General features: G+C 36.3%; 1 protein-coding gene across 1 annotated transcript in view; it reads right to left on the bottom strand.

The window, feature by feature from the left end:
* Nucleotides 1-22,256, bottom strand: part of CSMD1 (CUB and Sushi multiple domains 1) — a 1,278,503-nt gene that overhangs the window by 79,419 nt on the left and 1,176,828 nt on the right. Inside the window, exons 49-50 of the mRNA XM_074819927.1 lie at nt 21,765-21,953; nt 11,028-11,213 (exon numbers count right to left, since the gene is read on the bottom strand). Of these exons, the coding sequence (XP_074676028.1) occupies nt 11,028-11,213; nt 21,765-21,953 (375 nt within the window). The remainder of the gene's footprint in view (nt 1-11,027; nt 11,214-21,764; nt 21,954-22,256) is intronic.

Genomic DNA, 22,256 nt, shown 5'->3' with positions numbered 1-22,256 from the left:
TAGAGTGATTTCAGTTCTGTTGCTTTTAGTATTTCAGATTTCGTAGGAGAATGCAGTTACTGCCAGTAGACAAGAACTGTAGTTTATGTTTTTCATAAGTCTTAATATAGCTACCAACCATATACAGCATTTTTCAATAGTTTTCAGTTTCAACTTGATGCTTTGCAATTCAAGATAAAGTACACAGAATATTTACAAGTTACAATATTGATGTTAATTCTATACTGATGTACCTATACCTCTGTAAAGATTAGACTAGTTTTATGAAAATATTTATGATTACTTTGTTTAAAAATAGCTGTATTTGCTATCTTATACCATATTGTTCAGAATTTCCCTGCTATAGAAAAAGTCTGAATGAATTAGTGACTGTTTATATCCCAGAGAATACTTTAGAAAAAGTTACTACACCAGCAACACTTGAAAAAAGCTATACTTTCTGAGGAAATGCAAACATCTAACAGAAATTCAGTTCCTCTTCTTTTGTTTTCCTTATATGTTGCTAAAAACCAGATGACTAATTTTCTAAATATTTGGTATACTTATGAATCATTACCTCTGACCTTTTGTACAATATACTCAAGTCACCACACTGTTTAGTGTAAGACAAAAGCACTAGGTGGAAGTGTGTAAAAATTCCAAACTATACTGAAGAAATAAAAAGAAGATACTGATTCTCATTTATGCTATAATAAATTCGCACCATTCTAGCAGGGAAAGGACTAATAAAGCTGACAAAAAATAATTACATATTCCCTAGACTTTACACTGTCTGAGAGGTATAAAGCGATTTTATCATGATTATCAATGTGTGATGAAAGATACTAGTTCTCTGGTAAATTCTAGCTTCTAGGAAACACAGAGCTGACACCACAGCATATCTGTGAAGATGTGTAAGTATTTATGAAGGGAAAATCATCTAAAGAACTTCAAAATGACAGATTATAAGGTTATACCAAGTTGAAATTGTAGAATATTTTCTTACATTTTTTTTAGTACATTTTAGGAAGGATTGACAGTGTACAATTACTTTGAAATTTAATAGTTCTTCACAGACCTTCATAACAATATTCTGACTGGTTATGAACAGTTTCCAAGGTCAAAGGAGGACTTCCTACTTCCTAATTTAATTTAATTTGATACTGATACTAAAATGTGTTTCATAGTTACTCAAAGATTGTAAATTATTAACCAAGAAACAGTTTTCTCTTATTTGTTGTTAAATACAATAGGCATATTAAAGCACTTCGCTTAGAGTGAAAATCATATAGGTCCATCAGAAGACAAAAAATATTCTAAATAGGTACTCAATGCTCCTCAAATGTAAAAATTTTATCACTTCTCCTTTCAAGCAGTAGTTTTATTTGTTCTTTCAAAGATGAAAGCAAGCTTATTTAGTCTAATAGTAAAAATTTTAGTCTTAACCATAGGGGATATCTTAAGACACTTGGAGATAAGAGACTGAACTATGTCAGAATATGTAAATAAGCCACATAGAGGTTTCCTCTCCATACTGAGTTTAGTATGTACTTTATTCTTTCTTTAGCTATAAATAAACTTAGAATCTTGCTGAAAGCACACTTTACAAATAGCTATCAGATTCTGATACATGATTGTACAACTTCTAATTGAAGATGTTACTCAGTACAGAATATACTTTTAGATTGTGTTGATGTTAAGCAACTAAAACTATTGCTTTAAAAATTTTAATTTTACGGGGACTGATTTTGATTTATTATTCTCCCCATTCTTCAAGAGACAAAAAAAAAGTATTAACAGATGGTTAATTTTTTGCACATGGTTTATGAATGAGTGTATCAATTTACCTCTCACAGTCTCTCTCATGCAAATTATGGGCTGGGTTCTATTTAAATTGTCATTTACATAGATGAAACTCTATAAGGGATGAATTTAACTTCTTGCAGAAGGGAAGATGTTCTCTCATTTCTTCGGGTATTTTTTATACAGAAATGTATGAATATTGCTTTACATAAAGTATAGGTCAGAAAACATCATAATTACAATTTGAAATTATGATTAAGTTTACCCATTTTAATGACATGACAATCTCCATATACTGATAATTCTCAATAAACTCAAAAGCAGGGAAGTCATAATGAGATATACCTACCACAAAAAAGACAAAAAATTGAGTTGTTCTATAAGACCAGGTATATTTGCTACTCAAGACATGAGCAAAATGTTCACTATATGAACAGTGGCAATGACCAAAAAATATAACAAGATCTTTGCAACTACAACAACTAAAATCTAACAAGAATTTGTGCAGTAATGTGCTCAGCTTTTAGTTTTAACACTTCATAATGTTTTGTAATTTCGTTATTCCTTTTACTTGCTCTTCTGGTCAACAAACACATTGCACTATCAATATTTTCCTAGAATATGAATACCAGAAGACTGACTCTTCCCTTGTACTGAGTCACCCTCTGTTTGCAAGACTTTGATTGTCTTTTCTTATTGTTACATAAGCAAAAAATGTACCTCATGTTATTCCAAGAAGATCTTGAATATTGTGACTCTGAATGGAATTATTGTTTCAAGGGGAAAAAAAGACAATGGATATGATGGAAAAATATCTCAACTACATGAACTTGCTATTATTATTTGCAAGTGTAATTTAATCTGATAGCTGGTTGCCATTCTTCAGCAGGTAGTTAACAATCACAATGAAAGGGATGCTGTGTTGTGAACTTCTAATGTAATATAGAGAACTATATTGTTCAAATATACCTTTTTGACTAAATTCACTATTAGCTTATAAAAAGCAAGATTATGGTCAAGTTGTGTATTATGCTTGAGAGACAAATGTATTAGTAAAATAAGGAGACAGTAGCAAACCAAATAATCCCATAGACCACAGAATCTAAGAACAAAGACCTAAGAACCAAATAGTATCACTTAAGTAAGTTGAAAGTTTCAGTGTGGTAGTAGAAAAAACCCCATACAGAGCAAAAAATGTAACTGCTTCTTGTTGTTCAACATATTTAAATGGGAAAGGCTTCAAAACTTCAAAATAAAAGGATCACATGGTATTCAGCATCAGTCTATCAATTCAGTTAGCTATGTCATGTGAATCTGTTATCAATCTAATGTACCTGGACTAATCTAAAATGCCTAAACTAATTAACTGATTTTCTACAGTTCACTGAATAAGTACTAACCCTTAATAAGTACTCCATGCTACATACCAAGCCTTGAAAAAGTCCTCCAAAAATTACTTACTGACCTCAGGATTTATTAAAGAAAATGTTAGGAGAATTATTGGATATGGTGTTATAAATGTCCAAGAAAATAAAAACCTCAGCAATTGCACAATATCTATGATGAGCTGGTGGTGAATCTTTGCTTGTTTATATTAATAAATTTCTTTTTGCATTTATAATACAACTGATTATTTCAGAACTAGTTATGATTCATAGTTCTATAACTAGACATTGTACAAACAATTGAAAATCATAAAAAAGGCTTCTAAAATTTCTAATTATTTTCCAATTATTTTCTAGATAAAAATCAATGTCTGAACCATCACTGTTATAGCTCAGCACACCATAGCTTCCAAAAATATCTACAGTGAAATCTGCAATATGCAGATTATGCAAAGGTAACATTAGCTGTTCTTTAAAGTGCTTGATATTAGAGAAATTAGCATAAACCAATGAAGGACCCAACTTAAGTCTTTGAATTAGTATATTAAAGGAGTAAAGAAAAAGAACAATAACATTATGCAGTTACAGGGACCATCCCAGGCAATTAAAATGTTAGAAAAATTAATTAACCACAAACTCAATTTCTTAAGCTATGCATCCACTTACTTCTATGAAAAGGAAAACAAGTAAGAACAGAGGCTAACAAGTTATCCTATTTCAGCAGTATTTTTGTTAATAAACATGCACTGGTCCAAACCTCAGCACCAACACACATGGAGCATAACCTATGTGGGTACATTATATATGTAGTTATATAGAAATATAATATATTATTGTATAGATTCATACTCTTGGTTTACAAATTATGGTATTTAGCTTTAGAGAACTGGTAGGGTACCTTTTGCATAATCAGGAAAAAAAAAATGACATTGTGATCTTGCAATAAGTGAACATATTCAGTCTTCTGATCTCATGAAGAGAAACATGGAAGTAAATCATAATTTGTTGTCATTATTTTTTCACCTTCTGGCACAATACTTTAAATTAGTTCCCTAGATCTAGTCAAAAACCACAGTGCACAGAATTGAAAGTTTTGCTTTGCATTAAACAGATCTGACTTTAATGCTCTTTTCTGCATATTTCTAAAGCAGCGTTAGACCTGCAGATTTCCTATGGAACAAAAAAGGTTACACTTCCATTAATTTCAAGTGGTCAGGTGTCTGTAAATCTTTTTACTACATATCTAGCAAAACTCTAAAACTGGGCATTAATCATAATTATAATATTCTTAAGAATTTGCATTACATTTTCTATCATGCAAAAATGCCCGCATTAAAAAAAATGTTTCCTGCTGGCTGTCCTGGGTTTGAGTGAGTGGCAGGTCTACAGCAGTGGCGCCTGTGAGAAGCTTCTCAAAGCTTCCCCGGCTCCAAGTCGGACCCACCTTTGCACTAAGGTTGAGCTAATTAGCTGCACCTTTGTAATAATGTATTTAAGAAAGGGGAACCTGGGAGGAGTTGTAGGAGTTGTGAGGAAAAGTTGCAAAGAGAACATCTGTGCAAACACCGAGGTCAGTGGAAGAAAGGAGGAGAAGGTGTGTGGGGGTGCGCTGGAGCAGAGACTCCCCTGTATCCAGTGGTGAGATGTCAGGGCTGCCCCCCGCTGCCACACATGGGGGTCTACAGTGGAGCAGATGCTGAGCTGCAGCCTGTGGAGGACCCCACGCCAAAGTAGGTGACTGCACCCAAAGGAGGCCAGGACTCTGTGGGAAGAAGCAGTCCCTGCTGTTGTAGTTCAATGTTGGGAGGACTGCAACACGTGGGGGTGACCCACACTGGAGCAGCTAGGGAAATGCTGCAGCCCATGGGAGGAACTCATGTTGGAGTTGGTTTGTGGAGGACTGTCTCCTGTGAGAGGGGGACCATGCTGGACCAGGGGAAGAATGCCAGATGTTCCCCCACCCCCCAAGGTGGAAGAAGTGGCAGGACTGACTGTATCCCCCCATTCCCTGTCCCCTCTGCTGCTGGAGGGGAGGAGGTAGAGAAATTGGGAGCAAAGCTGAGCCTGGGAAGAAGGGAGGGATGGGGGAAGGTGTTTTCAAGATGTGGTGATGTGGGAGACATCGGCCTGTCAGCCCTGCACAGCCTCTGAGAAACAGCTAGGCTTTGATGAGAAACAGGACTTGGAAGAAAGATAAGAAACTGCTGAGTTGTGCCAAGGTGGCAGGGAAAACCAAAGGACAGCTGCAACACTGAACTGGGAAAAGTACTGAACTGTGAGAAGTAACCGCCACGTGAACAGCACGTGAACAAGAAGTTGATTGGTCGGCACAGTGCGTGTTAGAGCGGTCTTATGCTGATAGGAGAAAAGGTTGATAGTTGTCTAATTGCTGATTTGCTAATTATGAAGTAAGAGCTTTGGCGAGAGCATAAGTATGTACTATTGGAAAAATAAACGGCTTTGCTGGATATAACTCTCATAGAATTGTGCAAGTCCAATATTCTCCTGCAACATGGTAATGCTTCTCACTATCCTGCTCTGTCTGTTGCGTGTTGTTGTTGTTAGTGTCTGTATTAAATTTATGTTCTTTTTTTTCTTCCCCTAACGAGTATGTCTTTTGCCTGTGACCGTAATAAGTGAATCGTCCCTTCTTGTTCTTATCTCAATTCCTGAGACTTTTGCTTTAGTTTCTCCTTACCAGCACTGGGGTGGAAGGGAATAGTGAGCAGCTGCATGGTGCTCACTTGTCCTCTGAGCTCAAACCACGACATGGCCCAGAGAACTTTTCTTTTTGTGTTGCTTTGTCATGAAAAAAGTAATGCTTGACCTAGAATATGTGTTAACATGCACCCTATTTCTTCTAAAAGTATCATGCATATTTAAACTCTCCTTAGTGCAAACACTGGGACTGGACCACATCTCGGACTAGCAGAAGTTTTTAGTACTGGAATGCACTGTTTGTCAAAGCAAACACATTACTAGAGATTTCTTTTCATAGAACATTAATTTTGGAATAAGGAAATACAAACTCTCTAATAGCATTAAAGTATGCTTTATCTTTTGCTGTATTTGTTGTTGTATCTTTTGTATCTTTTGTATCTGTATCTTTTGCTTCAGAACAGGCTTAGTATGATCTCCCTCACTGATTCGGATCTCATATCAATTTTTTCAGTAGTTTCTTCTTATCACATCATGTATTTTCTGCTACTGACAGTGAGGCACAGCTCATTCTTTCTAGTTCTTTTAAATCTTAAGAATGGTCTAAACCAACTGTTTCTCTATATTATTCAGAGAAAAAGTAAACAACACCACATTCAAGCTATGAACGGACTTCAACAGCATCAACTAAAAAGTTCAATTGCTGTGGAGGTAGAACCCAATATTTAGATCAGTATTTCTATTTCATGAAGAAAGTCAGTGTCAAGTGTCCACAAACTCAAAAACCCTAAGCAAATATATTTAGTGACTCCCCCCAAAATAACTGTTCTCTGTCATCTTTAGCACATGAAATGTAGAGAGATAGTCTAAGTCACAAGGATGTTCAGGAAAAAATGTATACTGCTTCTGTTCTTATTTCTATCAGGTTTGAAATTTTGTACCCAAACCAAAAACCCCTGTACAAGATGAAAAAGGAAAATCACTTCTAGAACACTGAAAAGTCTAGATTTCTAAATCAGAGGAATACACAGAAAAACAAGCACATGGTGAAAAAATATTTAAAAATATAAATAAAAAATGTAAAACCAAAAGAAGTGTCTCAGATGAACAGATTGACCCTCACCAACAACTTTAGATTACTTCGTTTCTTTACAAAATAGTTACAGATACTATTCCAAGCATGAATCTCTCTATTCAGTAAATAACTTAAGATATCCAAATGCAACTCTGGATTGAATCTAGGAAGCAACACATGTAAATTTTGCATTGACAGCTAACTCTTTTTCTGTTTCAATTTTTAAGTCTCTGCTTTAGAAGACCTTATTCTCTGCACTTGATGATATATATTCTGAAGAAAGTAAGGCACTAAATAATAAGAATAATAATTTTCACTAATTAGTCACAAAGTGTAGTAATCATGATATAATGGTGCAATTATATCATCCAAAGGAGAGGAAGGAAATTTCATTTGTGTTCTTTTCCCTTTTTAATTAACACTGCAAGAATCAGCATCTGTACTTCCATAGTAGCAGACAAAATTCAAATCGTATCTGATGAAATGGAATAGACAAAATATTCCCAAAACACTGATCTCTTTCTTTTTTTTTTTTTTTTTTTTTAAATCTTAGAAAGATGGAAACTTATGACTTTTGACAAGAGTACTTTACAGGTGTGTAAAAATGCTGATAGGTAAAACTGTTTCCCAGATAACTATAGATACAACTTAAAACCTTAAATTTGTAATCATATCTATACATCCTTTCCTTTCTTTTTGAGCATTATCCAAATGATACTAGTTGGGATAAAAAGTATTAGACGCAGTTGATGTGGTACACAGTAAGGAAAGAATTGTGCAAGCACCAGTACTCATCTATAGTTTGAGACTAAAGTTTGATTTATTCAGATTTCTTGGATATATCTATACCTTTTGGATGGGAAATTTTTTGGAACTGTGTATCACACTCACTTCTCTGACCAACAGTAACATACTAATTTACAAGTTTCAGTATAAAGTTCTTGCATACTTTACACAATGTCCTGTATTCATATGTGAAGTTACTACTACATGGTCACTCTCTAAAGGGAGTATTGGCCTGATTTAAAGTATTGTCTGAGAAAGGCTTTCAAATAACAATATAGATAGAAGTTCCCTTCATCATGTGCTAGAGATCTCAATGTAGAGTAACAAGTTAGGTATTTGTGATTCAGTTAAGCTTTATTAATAGATATCTGTTGATTGGTATTTCATGTAATTAAATTCAATAGCCTAACGTCCACAATCCATCTGTGTCTTGCTGTATGACCAGCATGAATCGTATTTGTCATGATTCAAACCTGATGTAAATACTTTAAATGAAAAGAAAGGAGTTTCAAACATCTGCCTCAGGCATTATATTATTAGAGATACTTTGCAAAACAAACTGCACTGATTTCAACCTTGATTTTAATAGACCTGGGGATAAAATGAGCTAACTTATTTACCATTTACCCTTCTGTGCTGTGTGTGTTGCTTATCAAGTCTGAGATGTTTCTATCTCTGGAGACTAAATACATTTATCCTTACAGCAGCAATACTAAAAAAACAGGTTGTTATGCAGATTGTCTAAGCTTTTCTGCACTTTGCAAGTAAGAAATCTTGGGTAAAGCATGCCTGCCTTTGAATAGCAATCACTTTTGAAAATACTGACTTTAATATTGTCATGTAGATCACTAGCATTTTAGTTTAGCTGTTTAGTTTAGTTTACTTCTGATTTGAGAAGTAATGGGATTCTTTTTCAAACTAAATAATTTTGTAGAAAAGGAAAAAAAGAGATAAAAAGGTGTTATATATATTTTGTTAGGCTATTATAAATATTAAACAAAATTCTTTAATGTTGGAAGTTGTGCTAAATGTTAATAATTAGGCTTTGTTTTACAGGGTAGTCATTGTCTGGTTAAGTTTGACTATTTCAATAATACAAGCTCTTTTTTTGCACTGTGGATATAGTATTATTAATTCAGTATTTTTAATCCCCAGCTAGTTTAACTGGCCTCTTTCTTCCAGAAAATCTGTTTATATTTCTGCTGATTAATCATTCAAGTTATGTTCTTTGTACCTTGTCAATTTTTTCTGAGAGAATGAAGTGCAGTTCTATACACTGGAGCACTGCCTTCCCTCCGCACATGGCTCTGAATTCAGAGCATGTCTCTGTGATGACAGGTGGTTTTGAATAATCCTTCTTATGTATTCTGTGGAACTGCTGTGTTCAGTTTTAGGCACTGTCCTTCAAGAAAGGTGTAGATCAATTGGAGATTGTCCAGAGGACAATAATGAGAATCACCAGTCCAAAAAGTATGAAGAAAGAGTGAGAATGAATCACAGCAAGACGGTTATCTCTACAGAGGAGGTGACAGGAGTCAAGGTGTTGGCAGGGGGAGGGAAGGTGCTGCAGGGTGGCCTCTGTGAGGAGAGACTTGGGCTGCTGAACACAGATGGTTCCAAAGGACCCACTGAAGGACACAGCTGAGCCCATCAGCCAAGACAGTGGCCCCTCTGGGAAAGTGTATTTAGGAAAGGGTAAAACATTGCACAGGCGGAGAAGGAAGGAACAAAACCAGTGAGAAGCAGCAAAAGGAACAAGGTCACAGCAGGAGAAGGTGCTCCAGATACCAGAGCTGATATTGTGCTGCAGCCCATGGAGAGGACCATGCCAGACAAGATGGATAGTTTCTGAAGGAACTGAAGTCAATGGAGGATCATGCTAGAGCAAGTTTATCCTGAAGGACAACAGTCCATGAAGAGGACCCATGCTGGAGCACAGAAAAATGTGAGGAGGAAGGAACAGCAGAGAGGAGCTTCTTATAAACTGACCACAATTCCCACTCCTCATGTCCCAACACTGCTTGGGGTGGGGAGAAGAGTCAAGAGCAAAGGAGTGAAGTTGAACCTACGAATAGGGGGAGGAAAGTGTTGTTTTGATTTTTTTTCTGAAACATATTTGACCCTATTTTAATTGGCAATACATTAACTTAACTTTCCCCAAGTCGAGTCCTGTGACAGTAATCACTCTGTCATTATCTTGACCCGCAATGTTTTCCATCCTATTTTTCCCTGTGTCTGGTTGGAAAGGGAGAGTGAGTGAGCAGCTCGGTGAGGGTGTGGCTGTTAGCCAAGGGTAACCTGCCACACTGAAAGAACAACAATTTTCAAACACATTAAAAAGAATTAAAGAAGAATAAAATAAATTCTATTCATCCACTGTGGATACAAAATGAAATAATGCCTTTACACTACTGAAAAACAGGTTCAGGTTATATATATTAGGAAAAACATTGCAAAGGAGAAAAAAGGTAAATTACTGAAACAGAATACTCAGGAAGGTCTTAAAGATTAGGTTAAATGATCATCTGTCAGGGATGCTTAGAAGATCTCTTGAAATAACCTTCAACAATATTTTCTAAAAATTGTTTGCTGTCAGTTAATTCAAATAAATGAAAACCATTTCATAATCACATATAACCATGATTCTATTTGCACCATTTTACTCCTTCTTTAAAAATAAGTTGAATTTTACTTGTTTGAAAAATTAAAATGATTTTCAAATTCAGAATCTGGAAAGCATACACATATATTGTTGCTTAGTTCAAGATTCTAAATTAACTCTCAAAATTTTTATGTATAGTATTATAGCAATTAATAATTTTAAGATTATGTCCTAATCAGTATTTCAAGTCACATACTCAAAGTCAGGGTCTGTTAGTTATTGCTTTGATCCAGTACACAGACAGAGGTAGCCCAATGCAAATGAGAGGCCATGTCACATGATAGAGGAGTCTGCACTACACTGGCTAGTTCTGACAGGAAGCAAAAATGAAGACTAAAAGACTCTTATCCAGCTTAATTTCCTACACTAGCAGTATTTTAAGAAAGAGTTTTTGCTTTTATTACTTTACAAACTATATCAAAATAAATTACAATTGGTCATTGTAACTTTTGCTATGAAGATGGAGAACATGAAGCTGAGTTAATAATTTTAATTCAGATTTTTTAAAGACAAACAAGGGTTTTTTTATTAAACAAATTTATAGGCCTCTTCTACTTTACTAAATGCTAAATGACTATATGTTCCTGAATGGCCAGTGCAGGGCATATGTATACATGAAACCTAAACATCACCAGCGAAGTTCAAGGGAAATATGCTTGAGAAATACATGTAAACTTACATTTGCAAATAGGTGGTCTCCCTTTGTTGCTCCATAACCCATCTTCTTGACACACTGCTGTTGCTTGTTGACTAGATTCTAGCTTGAAGCCCTCATTACATTCAAATATCAATCTACTGCCCAAAGTGAATTCATTACCTATAACTGAACCATTCCCAGGAGAGTCAGGAATACCACAAGATACAGCTGAAAAGAAAGGAAAAAAAGAGGTTAAAATTTGGCATTTGCTTATATATTTTTTAAAAATATTGTCCCAGCACTGAAATAAGAAACATAGATTAGTAATTTTGACATATCCCATTCATAACAACTGAAATTAATTTTCCATCTTATTTACAACATTCCAGTAAATGTAACAGTATTTAAAACATTGATAAACACTTTGAAGTTCATCTAATATAGACAAATATTCCATAAATCATTAGTTTGTTTATTCCAATCACTGCAGAGTCAGAAATTTCCACATAGGATAAGGGCAATGGTTCATTTGCTAGGGAAAAAATCAAGAAAGTGTCCAAAGTGATCTGGTCCAAGAAGCAATGAACTGGAAAATTCTTAAATGGTTTCTAATAGTCTGCTTCCATTCTCTCAGGGTCTCTTTCATTCCTCCACTACTGTAAACAAAACTTCATATTTGTTCTATAGAAATAAAACAATGTTATTTAAGAATTCAATTTAACATTTTTTGTTTGATGAGAAAAGCACCTAAATATATGACAAGGAAGAGTTCCACTGAAGTTAATGGCATTATTCAGATATTTAAACACTTATTTAAATACCTGACTAATTAACTTCAGAATGATAAATATTATTTGAATTCAGGCTTATTCATTTCTCATATCATGAACAAAATTACTTTTTTTTTTTTCTCCTTCAGAAGTTTTCTCCAGACAAGCAGTTATTCTTTCAAACTCACAAAGTTGAATTTGTTTTCAACGTAGTGAAGTTTGAGTAGCATCTGGTTTTTTAGCTTATATATGTAATTTTTTTACCAGAGCTCAATACAGTTTGTTTAATAGTATCTCATAATATACAATTTTAGGGCAGATTATAATTATAAAAGTATCTATTTCAGTCACTCTTAGATAAGGTGTCCAAGGCAGGATTGCCTTCTGCCATTTGACTTCTCAGCTCCCTTGATTTTGACAATGAAAAGCAGAAAGGCAGCTCGTCAGTATCCTTTTTTAAAATTTCTTTAACTGCTATGCTTTATTTTAAAATAGTTATTTATGCACAGAGATTAACTCTAGGTGCTTGAATAAGTCAGTAATGCTGGTAATGATTTTATATCTGCCCTATGGCACTTATGAAGGGAAAGTCATAGTATTATTTTCTCTGAAAGAATATTATTTTCTGCAGTGGTAAATTGGAGCAGAGAAGCCATCACAATATTACAATGAATCTAAAGAGTTCATATAATCCCACTCACTGGGACTGAGTGCACCCTCAGCAAGTTGCTGATGACACCAAGCTCTGTGGTGCAGTCAACACGCTGGAAGGAAGGGATGCCATCCAGAGAGACCTTGACAGGCTTGAGAGGTTGGACCGTGCAAAACTCATGAAGTTCAACAAGGCCAAGTGCAAGGTCCCACACATGGGACAGGGCAATCCCCAGCACAAATACAGGCTGGGCGATGAGTGGATTGAGAGCAGCCCTGCAGAGAAGGACTTGTGAGTAGTAGTGGATGTAAAACTATGAGCCATCAATGTGCGCTCGCAGCCCAGAAAGCCAAACGCATCATGGACTGCATCAAGAGAAGCGTGACTCTCTGCCTCTACTCCACTCTCGTAAGACCCTACCTGAAGTACTGTGTTCAGCTCTGGGGCCCCCAACATAAGAAGAACATGGACCTGCTTGAGCGGAGGAGGGCCACAAAGATGATCAGGGGGCTGGAGTACCTCCCCTATGAGGACAGTCTGAAGAAGAGAAGGGTCCAGGGATACCTTATAGTAGCCTCCCAGTACTTAAAGGGGGCCTACAGGAAAGATGGGGAGGGACTCTTTATCAGGGAGTGTAGTGACAGGATGAGGGGTAATGCTTTTAAACTGAAAAAGGGTAGATTTAGATTAAGTGTAAGGAAGAAATTCTTCACTGTGAGGGTGGTGAGACACTGGCACAGGTTGGTCAGATAAGTGGTGGCTGCCCCCTCCCTGGAAATGTTCAAGGCCAGGTTGGACGGGGCTTTGAGCAACCTGATCTAGTGGAAGGTGTCCCTGCCCATGGCAGGGGGGCTAGAACTAGATGATCTTTAAAGGTCCCTTCCAACCCAAACCATTCTATGATTGTATATAAACAAATGTATGTGTGTACAGGAACACTAGTTGCTTTGAGTTTGGCATCCTGTTTATTACTCTTCAGTAAATACACTGAAAAAACACAGATTTGAAGCTTTCATTTCTAAATATTTACTAATAAAAAGTGGAGTTTTGCAAATGAAAATGCCTTTCCATATATACAGTCAATTGTAAGAAGCAATTCAATGTTTTAGAAGTTATAAAGTCCTTTGGGTATTGTTCTTTTTCTCTTGACACTGTGAAGTTTTATTATTTTAATAAAGTCAATATATTTCAAAAGGAGAAATGACAGGCTTTGTCTGAAATCTGTTAAACAGAGGTGAAAATAAGTATTAAAAAAAATCTAATTTTTATTATCATTTATCCAATTCAATGTAAATGATTAATTTAAAAACATATTGTCATGGTACCATAAACACAGCTCTCAAATTTGTTTTCAGTACTCCCAAGTTGTCACATCTGATGCATTTAAATTAAATACAACACAGTACTTTGCATATGATTATAATAAGGAGAGTTAAGCATTATAAAATGATGAATGGTTAGTTCATTTCAGTTGTTTACTTCCATCTGGAATCTGTCAAATTGTTAATAGAAGTAGAACTGTAGGAATGTTCCAAAATAAGCTGCTTCCTTTGTAACACAACCACTTGGCACTTTTTGCACTCTAACCAGTGCTGCTCCTGTCTTATCAAAATTGAGTATTTCCCCCTCAGTGGGTAAGGGCTGAACCTCCTACCACTAGAAGGAATAGTAGTGGGACAGAGAAGGGGGAGAGAGGTGATAAAGAAGGGGTCCTGGAGACCCACACTTATTGCTCTTAATGGTGTTAGAGAAAGTAGAGAAGAAGGAGGATAAAAGCAAGTTCTGCTGCTTCTGGGAGCAGGTCTTTCTATTAGGAGTCATTTCCCACAAGGTGACCACAGCAGGAGTGATAGCTTTTCAGAGCTCTGGTGTACTCAAAATAGGCAGCAGAGCTGCATCTGGTTCAATGCTCTGTCTACTCCCCCAATAACCAATTTAATCCTTTATCTATAACTAAAACCAACTCTGACCTCTGTCACATAAGCAGAATTTTACACTTGCAAAATGTTTGTTTGCATGCTGAATTGACAGAAAGTTACACTGTCATTGTTTTACTACATCATAAAAATGCCTATGCATTCTCTTTTTCCAGTCATGCTTACTGTGAAATGTTTCAGGTCTCCAGAGCCTTGCACTATGTCCCTCCCCATCCTAACAAGCCTCTCATTTTTCTTCTGCTTTGTGGCAATGCATCTGAATGTTTGGTGTGGAACGTAATTGCGTTAAGATTTAACTTCTTGTTAACTTTTTCAGGCCTCCTTTCTGATATCAGTACAATCTCTGTGTTAAGTGTGCATACATTTAATTGTATAAAGCCAAAATTCAGAACAATCAGTCTATCCACCCATCCATGTATGTGTACATCTGTACATACAGGTGGACCTTATACTAGTTCCCTCTAAATACTTCAAACACAAATTAACTTCAAATAACTTAGTGGTTTCTAGGGAGCAAGAATTTATTATGTCATTTGAAAACAAACAAAAAAACAGGTCTGTTTAGCTCATGTTAGGAACAAATACTCTGTTAGCATTTGCTCTTCCCCTCTAGCAATAACCTTTCTAGAAACTACTGAAAATTTCAAGACTGAGTAGCTCTTATTTGCAAGTTACCTTAAAGAATAAAAGATGTACAATGCCCAGGTCACACCCAGGTAGGCTATCAGTTATGTCAGGTCTGGTGCAATGTTCAGTGTACTAAAGCACCTCAAAATCTATGCTTACCTGTCACACTTCACCATTTTTAGTCTTATGTTTTACCTCAGTCCTCTACTGTCTCTTCTTTCCTAGCTGCTGCTGAATCTTGTACTGCTACACTGTGAGGTTATTCTCACTGCTGCTTTAGCTACTAATCATAAAAACAGTTTTGACATTCTGCACTGTTCCTGTTACAGTCTATCTATTTATTTGTTGTTTGCTTCTCCCCCAGAAACTGGGATTGGAAAGAAATATTCCTGCTGCTACTAATTTCTTGAGGCTGCTAATGGCTTTTAAGTAGTGTCCAAACAAAATATATTAGCAGAGCCAGTTTCACTAAACAGCAAGTACTTTGGTGTTTGAAGTAAAGTTAGCTGAAGTAAACTGACTGAAATGGCATATCATCTTTGGACAGCGGAAGCACCACTGTCCCTTATCCAAGTATTTTGAAGCTCCCGGCTTCCCATATGATTGTAAAATGATAAAGAATGGTGTCGAAAATCTTCTGACTTGAGGAAGTGTCAACATGCTTCTGAGGTCAATGACTAGATGAGACTGCCAAGTTCCAGCTGGGAGATGTGCTTTCAGAAAGTGAAAAATACATAACTCAACCTTAATTGTCTCTATTATCTTGCACAGCAGAAAAATATTCTTTCAAAGAACAGGTAATCAATGCAAGTGGAAAAGCCTTTTACTACCTAGAAACTGAGATGCAGTTTTAGTTGCTCTTTAACGTTCCACATGTGTTACTGGAATTTATTTCTTATCAAAACCAGTAAATTTAAAGTTTATAGCAATCCTTTCAAACTTCTATACACCTATTTACCTTTAAGATTTATGTATTATTCATGTTTAAAGGATGCAAATTCACTGCATACAGAAAAGAATCTGGAGACTGCATTACAGTCAGACATTGAGTTTATTTCCATACACTGGAAAATCCCTAAATTTAACGCACAAGCATTTATCATTTAGTGATCTGTTCCTGGCATTGAACGTAGCACTGAGAAAAATATTTAGACACCCTAAATTAAAGGTAGCAATAGAGAAGTCCCTAAAAAGTGGGATTCATAACAAAAAACATGCTGAGTGACTTGTATCTATGATATCCAATCAGAAACACTGGGAAGAGCCATGCCACAGAAATCCTAATTCTCTGACTCAGATACATACAGAAATAACAAAGCAACTGAAAACAAGGCTGTGTTGTCTCTGGCTGTGGGGGTCAAAAACGTTTATGAATGGTTATCTAGTCTAGTACTCTATCACAACCCAGAATTAAACCTGACCAATGTTCATCTAATTTTGAAAATGGAAAGACCTCCAATGATGAAAATTTCACATTCTCCACAGGCAATCTATTCCAGTGTTTCACTAGCCCTTCTGAGAACAGAAGAAAAAAATAAAGATTTGGAACTCCTGAACTGTGCTACTTACCTCATATTTTTATTTTAAGACTGGCTGCTAAGAGAGATGTTTCTTCCATAATAACATTTATCAGAAAGGTAAAAGGCTCGAGATTAATTCCATGCTCAAACACACAGAACAGCTAATTTTATAAAGAAGCAGTTTGGTAGTCCCAGACTCATGGCACTTGCACAATCTGCAAATAGGTATTTTCAAGCCAGTTCCCTAAAAATTTCCATTAGTCTTCCACCCAGGGCAGACATGGAACCCAGTTATGGTTCTGGAATAACCTCTGTTCAGCACAGCAAAAAGTGCAAGGATGTCTAGCTCCACAACGTTGTTTTACTCACTTCAGCAAGCACAGAGGTATCAATAATAGCAGTACTTGGAATCAGGATTTTAAGCAGGAAATGCTGGCAACAGGTATATTTTTAACATGACTCCGTCACAGGTTTTGAGCCTTTCCAAGTACTCACAAGCCAGACAAGACACCTTCTTTCTTAAAGCAGGTACCTCCAATTTTCTTTTATAAACCTACTAGGGAGTAACTCAAAAACTGGTGAGGACCAGTCAGGTGTTCTTCAAGACTCTAAAATAATTTTAAACTCTCTTAAGAATGAGTGGGAGAAAATTGGGAAGATCAAAGTCAAAGTCAGAGACCTGTATATGAAGAACAGGTGGGTTGAAGAGGTGTATTTGCTCATACCTCTCAGAGGAACACAGCTACTCTGTTACACTCTCACTGCCACCATGTCTCAGTCTCCAGATACCTGCAATGCAGCACTCCTGATCCATATTGACCCTGCAACTTGCTTTCAGTTTTTTATTCTAACTGATCTTCTTACAAGCTCTTCTCTTCTCTCTTCTCTTCTCTTCTCTTCTCTTCTCTTCTCTTCTCTTCTCTTCTCTTCTCTTCTCTTCTCTTCTCTTCTCTTCTCTTCTCTTCTCTTCTCTTCTCTTCTCTTCTCTTCTCTTCTCTTCTCTTCTCTTCTCTTCTCTTCTCTTCTCTTCTCTTCTCTTCTCTTCTCTTTTCTCCTCTCCTCTCCTCTCCTCTCCTCTCCTCTCCTCTCCTCTCCTCTCCTCTCCTCTCCTCTCCTCTCCTCTCCTCTCCTCTCCTCTCCTCTCCTCTCCTCTCCTCTCCTCTCCTCTCCTCTCCTCTCCTCTCCTCTCCTCTCCTCTCCTCTCCTCTCCTCTCCTCTCCTCTCCTCTCCTCTCCTCTCCTCTCTCCTCTCCTCTTCATCCCTGAGTCTCAGCCTTCTTTTCCTATTCTCCCTCAGCATGGGGATTTGGACATGATCTAAGCAGTGGCTAAGATGACATATGTGGTTACCAGGATCATTATTGGGACCTATACTACTTTCTTTCAGCACTTATCTACCACTGTTTTAAAAGAATTGCTATTTTCTCTGCTTATAAATATTCTGAAATGTAGCATGACTCATGTTGGTATTTTTCCTTCACAAATGAAATAAAAGCAATAACAGTAAGTTCTAATTTCCTAGATAGGAGTCAAGTTCTTTGTACATCATCCATGACATTATTACATGCATCTGCGCTTGATAAGACTGGAATTGAAAAATATCTTCTGACCCTACCAGATTAGCCCATATTAGAGATGTGTTCATATTAAAATTGATACTGTTATATTAATTATGCAAAAAAGAACTCCCCTTTTTTGATAATACAATAAAATTTGTTTTCAAACTTTAATTCGGACACAGTCAAGTTATTAATTACAAATGTAACCCTGCAGGATGGTTTTACAGCAATTTCAGACTTAATCAAAGGCATGTTTAATTGGAAACATCCTATAATGAAATCCATGAGCTTGACCAAATGTGTAATTTTAATTAATTTGCAAAGAGAAGGCATGTATTTTGATAACAGATACTTAATAAATTTAGAAACACTTTCCATTTTAGAGTTTATTGAAAAATATATGCTTCACCCAGACATGCAAGTTGGAATAAATGCATCAGAGCTGTAAAAGTGACATATTATAATTGAGGAATCCTACATTAATAAGAAATTTCTAGTAAAGATTAAACTCACTCCCTATTTCCCAAATCTTTTTTCCCCTACTGCTAACAGAAATCTACATATCCATGGCCACATATATTGCTGAAATTATAAATATGGCTTAAAATTAAAGAAAAAATGTATTTGTGAACATGCTGCCTTGCTAAAATGTCACAGTTATTTCTTGCACATAGTGATAGAATAACAAGGATAGACACGGTGACTATTTTAGGATTTTCTCGAGTCTGATTAATTTTTGTTCAGAATTTGTTACTTTCTGTGACTTTTTGTCCCCTGGTTATCCACGATCAAGCCCTGGGACCTCAGGTGAAGTCTCGCACACATCTGCATGGTTTTTTTTCCCCACTTCCTGTGAATTATTCCATTCTGCCTTTAAAGCTGGGGACTCCTTTCCTGAATTGTTCAAAGAACTGTTCCCTCCATTAATCAGAACTCCTCACACACTTCATTATGTTTAGATATTGTTTACAAAGTTAGAATGGCAAATTGGCAAGCCTTTCTCTGCCATTGGTATTAAAATGTGAACATAAAAAGTAAAAACTAGAAATGTAAAAGAAAACCACTTAAAAAATAGGCTAGTCTAAAAAAATGAGAGAAACTAAGAAAAAAAAAGGATCACTTTTTTTAAGAATTCTGAAGTGCTGGAACATCATATTTTCATCATACAGACCTCTGATATCTGGGCAAACAATAATGGTAGTAGTAGCAGCAGGTTATTATCATCTGGATGGATAAGCAGTAGAAAGATAAGGGGTAAATTTGTATGTAATTGCTGACAGCTGAGGAATCATGACATCTTAGATTCTGCAGAAAAGTATGATATAGGGTCTCCTAAAGTTTATGGCTCCAACTCCTCCAGCCTAACAAGCACACACGAAATATTGTCTATCCTCACACATGCAAAGTATTTGAGCCCCAGAGTAAGATGCCAAAATTTCAGTGCCTGTTAAAAAAAGACACCTACTGGCTAGTCAGCAGAATAGATCCCAAAGTTTCACTGACAGTATTTAGATTAACTACAACAGTTTGGGCAGATTGGGCTTGACTTGTTTCCTTTTCCCATTGTCTACAGCTACCTGAGACATTCTTAGGTCTTCAAGATATTCTGCAAGTCTACTGGATATAACATAAGAGCTTATGCCTTTCTGGACTGGTAGATGGAGGACAGGTAATGTATCTCAGACCACCTCAAATGACACTCGACTTCTATGTTTAAGCAAATTAATCAAAACATTAGCTTACATACAGATGCCTAAATTTAGTCTTAATCTTGAACAGAATTTCATCCTCCACTTTCTTGATCTTCTGGTCAAGCTGTAGCCTAGTCGCCATCCCAGGTTCTTTAGTGCAAAGTGTCTCTGAGCTTTCAGTACCTATGGCAGCACCTAAAACGCATTTCAAGTAAGATCAAAAGCAACACTTGCCCCTAAATTTACCTCATACCCAGCTCACACATGGATTGTCCCATGAGTTGGTGACCTTCAGGAAGGTCAGACAGCATCATATGCCATAACACATAACACATTATGGCATATGGGATTAGAAGACATCCTGTAGTCTGAAAGCACAGATACACAGATCCTGCTTGTGGCACACTGGCAGCCTGAGGTTCTCCCTGGACAGGTGGGGGTGTAGCCACATGGCCCATCTAGGCATGAAAATGCTCATCCCGAAAAAATATTTAGCTACCAAATCACTTTATATAAAAGATGTGAACTGTACTCCTTCAAGTTCTTCAACTGTAGCAACATTTCTGCAGTTGTTTACTTGTCTTGCAAATAACACACCCTCAACAGAACAGTAAGCATCATGCCAAATCACAGTTGGCCTTTTTTTTTAAGGTGCAAAATAGAACTTCCATATTATGAAGTTTCTTAGAAATATCTGAATCATTCTTAATGGAACTTCAAGCAAAATACTTTTCTTGAAGAAGACATGAAGCACTGCTGTTAATGTCTTACAAAATTAGGAACAACTAAACAAAAGTTTTAATCAAAGAAGTTCCCACAAGTCTTAAATATGAATGTTACTACCATTTTTTCCCATAAACAAAGCAGACTAGAAGCAGACACAAATGAAAACTTATTAAAATAGGCCATATATGATAAGCATGATAGAAGCTGGTGAAGGGTCTGGAGGACAGGTCTTACAAGGAGCGGCTGAGGGAACTGGGGTTGTTTAGTCTGGAGAAGAGGAGGCTGAGGGGAGACCTCATCACCCTCTACAACTACCTGAAAGGAGGTTGCAGAGAGCTGGGGATGAGACTCTTTAATGAAGTAACAAGCGATAGGACAAGAGGTAATGGCCTCAAGTTTCACAGGGAAGGTTTAGACTGGATATTAGGAAGCATTTCTTTACAGAACAGGTTGTTATGCATTGGAATGGGCTACCCAGGGCAGTGGTGGAGTCCCCATCCCTGGAGGTGTTTAAGAGTCGGGTTGACATAGCGCTGAGGGATATGGTGTAGTTGAGAACGGTCAGTGTTAGGTTAGTGGTTGGACTAGATGATCTTCAAGGTCTTTTCCAACCTATATGATTCTGTGATTTTGCAGTCTTTCTCCTCTCCCCCACATTCCTGATCTTATTTGATGTACATCTCCCTAGTCTCCATTAACTCTTTACTGAATAATGTGTGAAAAAGCATTTATAACTAAAACCAATTGTGTTTAACTGTTTTGTACTACTTATGTTACTCCTCCTGTAGTTTGTGTGTGGCTTTTCATACAGTGAAAATTACACATATTTGAGAAATATTAACTACTCTTAACAAATGCCTGGAACAAACTAAAGTAGACCCTGGCTAACTCCAGAATATATTAAAAAAAATAGAAGTTCCAAATTATGTCTTTAAAGCACTGTTTATAAGGTGATTTTTTAAAATAATCAAATTAATACCTGAAAACTACCAAATTTTTATAAATTGTTCTGTAATACAACATTACTATGAGCTGTGGAATGTTTAGAGATATGTATTTTACTAAATAAGAAAGTATTGAAAACATTTTTCATTTGTTCTGTATTTGACTGCATTAATTTACTTTTTAATACTTCAGCTCTGCACACATTAAGTACACAAGTCAGTATGTATTTGGATAAACTCCTGATGTCAGTGTGTTCTGAATATACAGCAGTATTGACAATGCTGTACCTTTGTTTTGTAAAATACACTTAACAATGAAATTATAGAAGCATACTCAACAAGAAAACATCTTACCTTGGCAGATTGGCACAGGAGAATCCCACTGATACATGCCATTCTGGTGACGCCTACATGTAGCATTATTGTGACCAATCATTCTATACCCAGGTTTGCAATAATAGCGAACTTTACTTCCAGCAGGACCACCTGTTTTATTTACAATTCCACCGTTCCTCAAGATAGGGTTTAAGCTGCAATAGGGAGCTAAATGCCAAAAAAAAGGGACATTATTAAAATCACATAAAACATACTTAATTTACAAAGTTCACATTCTTTATGATGTGCAGACTTTGAATACCACTAAAATTAGTACAGAATACTTTACATTACTTTTGGAATCCTCAGTGAAGATTCATACTTCTTATTCAGAAATATCATGAAGTTCAAAAACATACTTTATAATCACAAGCCAGTTTATGTTACTATACATGACGAAGATACAGTCAGGAAACATACAGATTGTTCAGTAAGCTGACACACTTCACAAGCAGTCTACTTCAAATTTGA

Source organism: Strix aluco, chromosome 3, assembly GCF_031877795.1.
Source record: "Strix aluco isolate bStrAlu1 chromosome 3, bStrAlu1.hap1, whole genome shotgun sequence".
In the NCBI taxonomy this organism is placed as follows: Eukaryota; Metazoa; Chordata; class Aves; order Strigiformes; family Strigidae; genus Strix; species Strix aluco.
This window is presented reverse-complemented; position numbering and strand designations above follow the sequence as displayed.